Source organism: Thalia democratica, unplaced genomic scaffold (genome assembly GCF_965202585.1).
Source record: "Thalia democratica unplaced genomic scaffold, ktThaDemo2.hap1.1 HAP1_SCAFFOLD_132, whole genome shotgun sequence".
Taxonomy (NCBI): Eukaryota; Metazoa; Chordata; class Thaliacea; order Salpida; family Salpidae; genus Thalia; species Thalia democratica.
Window position 1 is genome coordinate 1 of NW_028139284.1, and position 9,712 is coordinate 9,712.

At 26.3% G+C, this 9,712-nt stretch overlaps 1 protein-coding gene and 1 non-coding gene across 2 annotated transcripts; one reads left to right on the forward strand and one right to left on the reverse strand.

Moving 5' to 3' along the window:
* Nucleotides 1-434: 434 nt before the first annotated feature.
* LOC145845689 (complement factor H-related protein 4-like) lies at nt 435-5,229 on the forward strand (the record flags this gene model as incomplete). Its single annotated transcript, XM_082952797.1, has 8 exons — nt 435-520; nt 1,545-1,644; nt 2,276-2,454; nt 2,555-2,737; nt 3,230-3,436; nt 3,885-4,064; nt 4,165-4,344; nt 5,048-5,229. Coding segments are annotated over 8 exons (1,297 nt in total), but the record flags the coding sequence as incomplete, so codon positions are not given.
* A 1,689-nt stretch (nt 5,230-6,918) lies between these two features.
* On the reverse strand, nt 6,919-7,067 carry LOC145845691 (U8 small nucleolar RNA). Its single transcript, XR_014370506.1, has one exon. It is a non-coding gene; the product is annotated as a U8 small nucleolar RNA (small nucleolar RNA).
* Nucleotides 7,068-9,712: the final 2,645 nt, after the last annotated feature.

A 9,712-nucleotide genomic window follows, 5' to 3' on the forward strand; every position in this document is an offset into this window, starting at 1 on the left:
CTACTATAAAAAGTAATATAAATTTTGAAAAATATTGAACTTTTTTTATTGAAAAATAAAATATATTATAATTAATTAGATTAGGTACACTGAGGGAAGCACATAGCTTATTGTAAATATACATTGCATGGCTTTTCTTAGTCCAAGTTCTTTTATTTAAAGTTATATTTACAAACTTGTACAAAAATTTAAGACATTAATACTTTTAAAATGCTGTATCTTATTAAGTTCTTAGTTGTAAAAACTTTGTTGAATTTTACCTTACAACAAATACAACAACTTTTCCCATTTTAAAAACTTAAACGTTTCTATTGTAGGCTAATAAAAACTTAACAACTTTTAGGTTGCCAAAAACCCGATAACGTTACAAACGGATATTACAGCAGAGAGTTGGTATATGATTATTATCGTCTATATGATATCGTATCTTTTAGTTGCGAATCCGGATACTTTCCTACAACCGGTGATTACTATATCACGTGTCTTGCACATGGTTGGAAAATGCCATCTTGTGTTTTAGGTAAGCATTGGTGCTTAGGGAGCAATTGCAAATTCGTATTAATAACTGACTGTAAAAAAGCTCTTTAACAACAACTTGTGTAGTTATTCAAGTAAAAGTTTTTTATAAGCAAGTTTGCGATATGTGTTTTAACGTTTTTGTAATTGTATTTAGTTTTTTTGCAATTTATTTATTATTTGATATCGGAATTTAAGATTATTTATCTTATTTTATAAACTTTTATTTTTCAGCTATACGTTGTTTTGGAATAGTCTTATAGTTTTACTAACGTTTCAAGTTTTACTTTATGTTAAGCTGCTTTTTAGTTTTAAGATTTCAATTATAAACACCTTTTGCTTCTTTTCTTTCAGTTTGTTTTAATTATAATGCAAAATTACGTTTTTCAGTTAACTTATTTTTCTTAATTTATCTGATGAAATCTAGTAATATTTACGTTTTTATTGCAAATTTCAACTATAAGTTTTAGTTAAACCACTTTTAAATTCAGAAATTATGAATTTCTTATAAATGATTTTTATCTATACAACAACTATTTAGTTCATTATTTTTATTAACAATATTATAACTATTTGTTGAAATAAAACTATTATATTTTACTTAAATTTAAAACTCGACTGTTTATACTTCTGTCAATTTAACTAGTTTGAACATCATTGAAGAGTTTTTACATTTAGGTTGCAAAAAACCTTGTGTATATAATGTGAATTTCATTAGCCCAAAAGAGTTTTACTTCAGTGGTGAAAAAGTAACTTTTAGTTGCAATCTCGGATATTTCCCCATACCTGTAAGTTCAAATATTGTTTGTCGTGAGGGTAGATGGAATGTTTCGCCAAGATGTTTTCAGGGTATAGATAACATTTTATAGATGAAAGCTTACCGTAATCTATTTAAACTTATACATTAAAGTCTCAATATTGTTTATGTAAAAAAATAAACTAAAATATATTGTTATAACTAAAGCTATATTTTTTAACTACTTTCCTCTTTAACATATCTAAGAAATCAAAAAAAAATCCGTTTTTAGGTTGTCGCAAACCTGCTGAAAATCTTACAAACGAAATAATTTATAATGACCACGATTTTTACAACACACATGGTGAATTATTATTCAGTTGTAACCCAGGGTATGTTTCCCCATCCACACCTAAAAATAATAATATAAAAGCAATTGTTTGCGGGTTAAAAGGGTGGGACAGCTTGCCAGATTGTGTTCCAGGTTAAATAATATTTTGTTGATATCAATTATTGAAACTATTTTTCTAAATGCTAAAGTTTTATAGAAAAAGTAAGCTAAGTTTATTGGCTGGTCGCTTTAGAAGTTGCGTGATTTTTGAAGGAATGTTTTGTATTTTATTATAGTAACAACGTTTTTAAATCATATTAAATTTTAGGTTGGCTTTAGTAAAGAAAACAATTTTTTTTAACCTTTTGTTATTTTATTAGGCTATTATTCTATATTAAGTGTCCTTATAGAACGAAAACATTTTTATTATGTATATGATAGTTGGTTTATCTCAATTTTATTTATTTATTAAAAAACTAAAAGTTTGTTTGAAGTTTTTGAATTTTGTTTAAACGACTAAAACAATTTTTATTTTCAAAATCTTAAAATACTTATACTCAAAGCTAAAGTTTTGGTTTGTTTGTCAAAAAAAGGAAGCTAAGTATAGTAGCTTGTTGGTATAACAACTAAAATATTTTCTAAGCACCTTAATCTTTGCTAAATTCAAAACTTACAAATCATACTAAATTTAGGTTGCCTGGACCTAAATATTTTCCTAACGGAAACTATGATGTCGTACCGAAAGGAGGTTACGACATAAATGAAAAAGTTACTTTCAGTTGCGATCCCAAATTTTCCAAAGCTTTCCCTGAAAATAAAACTATCACTTGTACTGCTGAAGGATGGGATTATTATCCACATTGTGGAAATTGTAAAAAAGACATTATTAGTAAAATAAACACAATAAGTATTTTACAAAATCTTCTGTCATCTTTACTAAATTTAAAACTTACAAGACATACTAAATTTAGATTGCCCGGAACCTGAATATTTTCGTAACGGATACTTTGATGTCGTATTACGAAAAGGAGGTTACGGTAAAAATGAAGAACTTACTTTTAGTTGCGTCCCCAGTTTTCCAAAAGCTTTTCCTGAAAATAAAACTATCACTTGTACTGATGAAGGATGGGATTATTTTCCACATTGTGGAAATGGTAAAATAACATGATTAAATACATTTATTTAAATAACAGATTAAAGTTTGATTGTTTATTACGCTATTTCTTTTAATTAGTAACAAACTTATAAAAGTTTTTGTAACCTTTTTCTTACGGAATTTAAGCCTTTTAAAAAATTATAAGCTATTTTTAGTTACCTTGTTGTGCAGTAAGTTTTTATTTGATGTTTCTGCCAATTTATGTTTTTTTATATAACTTTATTTCTTTCTTTCAGTGACTACTTGTAAAATTTTACGATGAAAAATTAAGATGTGATTAAGTTTATGCACTTTTTCAGTTTTTGAAACGATCAAAACAACTGGGATTTTCGATTAAATAACCGGTTTTTTTCTGTATAAATTTTATACGACTTGTTTTTAACTATTTTCTTTTATTTTCGATACATTTAACGAATCATTCATGCCTTGTCTTGAAAAAGCATTATTGTTTTTCAAGTATAGTTAATCTCTAATTCATACATTATTACAGAGATTTATGTTGGCTGCCAAACCCCTGGAGAAATTAACAACGGATTTTGGATTGACACAAAGCCGAACTACAGAAGCAAAATGTGGTATACCGGTGATAGGGTGATAGTTGGCTGCAACTCAGGGTACGTCCTTAAATCGAATTTGTACTTTATCCTGTGCCGCATTGCTCTGGGGATCTGGGACGGCCTGCCTACTTGTGTTCCAGGTTAAAAACAAAATTTTAATGATTAAAACAAAAGTAACTTTCTGTATGTTGTTGTTTGTTTAATGAAGAGAGTTTTGTTAGAAAAATATATCGTTTTTGTTAATTTACTTACACTTATTTAGGCTTTAGAAAAGAAAACAATTTAACAATTTAACCTTTTGTTATTTTATTAGGCTGTTAACGAAAAAAATTTCATTCTATATATGATAGTTAGTTTATCACAATTTTATTTAACTGAAAATTAAAAGTTTGTTTGAAGTTTTTGATTTTTGTTTAAACGACTAAAACAATTTTTACTTAAAATACTGATACTTAAGGCTAAAGTTTTGGTTTGTTTGTCAAAAAAAGGAAGCTAAATATAGTAGTTGGTTAGTGTAACAATTAAGTTATTTTCTAAGCACTACTGTCTTTACTAAATTCAAAACTTACAAAACATACTAATTTTTAGGTTGCCCGAGACCTGAAAATTTTCCTAACGGATACTTTTATGATGTAAGGGAAAGAAATTACGAAAGAAATGAAAAACTTACTTTCAATTGCAACTTCGGTTTTTTCCAAGCTTTCCCTAAAAACAAAACTATCACTTGTACTGATGAAGGATGGGATTATGATCCACATTGTGGATATGGTAAAAATAACATAATTAGTAAAATAAAAACAATATGTATTTTCGGACTTTTCTATAATCTTTACTTAATTCAAAACTTACAAAACATACTAATTTTTAGATTGTCCGAGACCTGGAAATTTTCCTAACGGATACTTTGATGTTAAATTGAAAAGAGGTTACGGTAGAAATGAAGAAGTTACTTTCAGTTGCAACTTTGATTTTTTCCAAGCTTTTCCTAAAAACAAAACTATCCATTGCACTGCTGAAGGATGGGATTATGATCCACTTTGTAGATATGGTAAAAAATAACTTTATTAGTTAAATAAACACAATCAGTTTTTTAGTAACATGGCACAAAATTTTTATTTTTTGTTATCTAACAATTATACCTCAAACATACTTAATTAAGTAACCTTACTTTACAGATGTTTAAGCTTTATTACAACATATACCTTAAAAAGTTATTTTTTTATGTAGTTAGTTTTTGTTTGATTTTTCTAACAATTTATATTTTGTTTATATAAGAAGAACCTAATAACTAAAACATAATTCTTTGTTTTTATTACTACTAAGCTAATAATCATAACTTGTTGTAAAATTCTTTCAATGACAAGCTAAGATATTTGATTATGGTTGAACGCTTTTTAATTTTTACACAATTATTCTGACAGATGGTTTTTTCGATAAAACTACTGGTCAGACTTGGCAAAAAGCACTCTGTGTAGTGTTAATAAATCCCAGACAGTGGGACTTGAATCATACTTTAATTAATCCTACTGCCGGGGTTTTTCTAAAGGTTGAACACAGTGCTTTTTACCAAGTCTGCTGCCGGTACTTGCCGTATAGATTTAGTGTTAAGACTTAGTTTTGTAAACGTTCCATTTATTTATTTTACAATTTGAAAATTCTAACGAGTCATTCTAGCCTCGCAAGGCATAAGCACTAACATGTTCTAGTAAAACTTGTCTCTGACTGATATACTTTTTCACAAATATTTCTAGGTTGCTACAACCCTGCAGATATTGCCAACGGATTTTGGATTGATAAACAGGTGGGTATATACCATATCGATCAAAAGCTGTATCTTGGTTGCAACCCAGGCTATGTCCCTGAACCGGAAATTAGCTTCGTCACTTGCCACCCTGAAGGCTGGTACCTTGTGCCTACTTGTGTTCCAAGATAAGGAATTTTTTTTATTGATCAAAACAAGCGCCTTTTGTTGCATGAAAAGAGCTTTGTTAAAAAACTTTTTTTTTCAACTTGTTTGTAGTGTTTTAGGTTTAAATAAATATTTTCTTAGAATTTTCTCATTTTATTAGGGGTTTTTCCTAAATATTTATGCTGTATAAAAAAGAAAGTATTCTAATAAAAGACTGTTCAAAGTATTGTTGTTTTATATTAAAAACTAGATGCTTGTTAGTATGTTTGATGTATTTTAATTTTTGTATAAATGAGTATAAAATTTACTACTTTTTTTTTGATGCTTTAAATTTTTGCATTAAATTTATTCTAATTGATGATTCTAAGTTTCTGACTAGTTAATTTATTTTTTGTAAAAATGACTGTAGTTTTTATCATTTGTGAGGAAGTAGTTCCAATTTTAGGCTTCAGACACAGATTGGCTGATATCAACTATATTGATAAAGAAGCTGCAAGTACTCTGAAAATAGTTTTTTTTTTATTGCAGCGCATTTTGTAGTAAATAGAACTGTATATAACAATACAGTGTATATGACTTATAGAATAAGCTCTTTACTTTTATTACGTGTTATCTTTGAAAGTATTTGATATAGTTTAAACCAGTGTTTTCACAGTGTTCACCTAAGTAGTGTGCTTATGAATGTTATACTGCACAAAATAAAGTTAGTAAAGTGAAAAGTTTGTTTTCAACTGGCGTTTGATTTGTCTTTTTCTGTTAGAAAAAACTAACTATAACGAAAACAATCAGTTTACAAATTATTTATACATTAACTAATCAACATAGAAAATAAAGTAGGGCATTTAGATAAGAATATATACTTTTATAGTCTAGTGAGCACAGTACTTATTTTTCTGTAATTTAATGAGCACAGCTTTTTAATAAGTAGAAGATCACTGGTCTAAGCTGTAACTAAAAAGAAAAAAAATTCAATATAAAAAAAGTTTCACAATACTCATTTAACATCTTTATTTTGTTCTTGTTTAGTTTTTTAGTTTAATATTTTTAATTTCATTTCCAATAATTTAGTAGTTAATATAAAAGGATAGCGTATAAAAAATTATTTTCATATATTTAAGGTTAATTCTGCATTTAAAAAAATAGTAATAGTCATAAATTTGTTTTCAAATTACTAAAAAACTGTTTAAAAGACTACATTTATAACGTAATATTAAAAAATATTTTTAAACTTGATAACTTATAAAAATCTATACCTATTCATCTATATCCTGAAGGGTGATGTCTTGTGCCTACCTGTGTTCCAGGATAAGGAATATTTTACAATGATCAAAACAAGCGCCTGAATGACTTCTGTGGCGCTGCTTTGTGTTGCATGAAAACAGCTTAGTTAAAAAACTTGTTGTTTTTGAAAGTTTGTTTGCAGTGGTTGAGGTTTAAAAAGTGTATTTTATTTTAACTTTTTTATTTTGATAGTTTTTTTCATAACTAACAATGCTTTATTAAAAAGACAGCTTTTTCTCATTTAATAGATGGTTGATTTATGAAATTTTGTTCATAGTATTGTTAAGTTTCATTTAAACTAGATACTAATACTTCTGTTTCAAATAATTTTTAACTGCATTCTGTAAGAAAAATTTACCGGGAATTTTCAAATAAGCGATTATGTATTAAAAATCTTTCTCGAAAGACAATAACTCTTCATTCATGGCCAGCATCAGACAATCCTCAATTAGAGTTGCGATTCCAATTGAGGCGCGGTAGAATATAACTCATATGAGAATCATCATACCGCAGTCATCATTTGATGATCTTACTGGTCTACTACTTGAGTAAACGCAGGTAAGGATCACCCATACTGAAAAGTGGTGAAAACTGTTAACTGTCTATAAATATTTATTGCATGCAAGTAATAATTTGCTTGTGACGTCATAGTACACTAGAACGTTTCGCTTCATCGCACACGAACATGAAAGAGAATTAACGTACAGTAGGGTTTGTGTTTTATAAAAAATTAAGCTTTTGTTTGTTAATCAAGTTATCCTTTTAGTATGCTGCAAAATATTCTATATAACGACTTATTAGAATTTAAATTTTTAAAGCAAATTATATTTATAAGTATTGTTTTAAATTTAATAAAGTTATCATCTTAGTTTATTTTTAAAAATTAAATGTTTATATTTTGAGTGTATAACTAAATAGTTAAACTAGTAAAATCAACAAACTTTTTCCTTATAACCACTAACATTAAAAAAAAACTTAGATCAGCTACATTTTTTTTTTTATTAGTTTTCTTTTAATTATAATTATGTAAAAGTTTGTTCTATATGTGCCCTTTGCCCTAACAATCGATTTTGAATAAAGAACATGAAATGTACATACATGTAATATTACAGCAAGCTTTTCAGCTAATAAAATAATAAGTACTTTAATTTCGTTTTTTAGTATGTTAAATTTTTTACAAGCTTTAGTTTCATGTTTTATTGTAGTTTAATGATAAATCATATTTTTCTATGTTTAGTTTTAGAATATTTATTATGCTACTAGTATTCTATTTCTGTTTTTTGTGTATATGTAAAGAAAAAGATAGTATTCACATCTCTTTTGTAAAGTCATTTTAGAATTTGTCATTTTCTTTGAAAGTATTAAAGAAATTACGACGCGTTAGAGTTTTATAACTTAAAAATTTATCAAAAACCTTTAAATTTACGCCGGTCGTTTAAAAAAAATGATATGAATCTTTTTTTAGGTATTTTAAGAAAACAAATTTTTTAAAGTAAAACACAAATAAGTGTACAACCAGAAAAAAAAAACGAACAAGTTTTACAAAAACCAAGTTTAAAATCTTATTCAACATAATAAAATACTACTAAGTAATGTATTTTAACTATACGAGCATAAAGTTAATTTTATAGACAAATTTATAAATTTTTCAAAAAACATAAAACTTTAATGTCAATTATTTTCCTTATCTTAAAAGCTATCTAAAAAATTTTTTTTTTTATCTTAGAGAACGCACCTTTGTCTTTAATTTAAGAAAAAAAAATTGGTTTAAGGTTTGAATTATTTCATGGGGTCCCTCCAAAAATAGAGGGTTTTTTTTTCTTTTTTTCATTCAAATTGCATTATAACCAAAAATAAATTTTTTTCTTAAATATTTTTTTTTTTGATTTCCCTTAGTTTGCATGTTATTTAAACTCTTAAATAGTTATTTTATAAATAATGTTAATATATTTTACGATTTGGCCCCAAAACAAAATGATGTATATTACACAATCATTTGCCTTGGCCGTTTCCTAGATAAAAAATTGATAAAAGGAAAAAAACGATTAGTAAGAATGTAAATTACAACAAATTTAAATAAACTATAATAATTTAATTAAATTTGTTGTAATTCACATTCTTATTAATTGTTTTTTTCCTTTTATCAATTTTTTATCTAGGAAACGACCAAGGCAAATGATAGTGTAATTTACATAATTTTATTTTGGGGCCAAATCGTAAAAGATATTAACATTATTTATAAAATAACTGTTTAAGAGTTTAAATAACATGCAAACTAAGGGAAATCAAAAAAAAAATATTTAAAAAAAATAATTATTTTTGGTTATAATGCAATTTGAATGAAAAAAAGAAAAAAAAAACCCTTTATTTTTGGAGGGACCCCATGAAATAATTCAAACCCTAAACCAAATTTTTTTTTTCTTAAATAAAGACAAAGGTGCGTTCTCTAAGATTAAAAAAAAATTTTTTAGATAGCTTCTAAGATAAGGAAAATAATTGACATTAAAGTTTTATGTTTTTTGAAAAATTTATAAATTTGTCTATAAAATTAACTTTATGCTCGTTTTAACTATCGCTAGTCATACTTACAAGTTAAGTATTTATGTAACAAAATATACTAGAAGATATAAGTTTATGATTATTTTGCCTAAGATTTTTTTTTATATTATTACAAGTTCCTTTCGCTTTTACGCAAACTCATCACTTGCATAAAATAAGTTTAGTAATATTGAAAATTATAATTGACAAAAAAGTCATGTAAAACAAAAATCTAATTCTTTACCAATTAAACCAGCTATAATTATTGAAATGTATTAGTAGTTATAATCCATTAAACAAACACAGTATTTCTGAATAACAAGGTATCAAAGAAAAGTAACAGAAAGTAAGTAATTATAAAGCTTAAAACTCTTTTTGTTTAATATTAAGCTAGTCGTGAACATAACTAACTTTATACCATTGTAACAAACAGCTAAAAAATATAAGTTGTGCGTTATTCTGTTTTTATTCATTTTTATTTATTTTCTTACGTAAATATTTAGATCAATTTACTAAAACAAAATCAATAAATAATGAACTTCTCCACACAACCAACAACAACAGCATTTGAGACAACATTGGATGCTGTTTTTTTTTGGTCGTCAAGTGAAGTTCAATGTTTATTGTTGATGGCGCGAACAACTCAACTTTGTTGATAATGGCAGAAATAAACATTGGCTAAAACAAA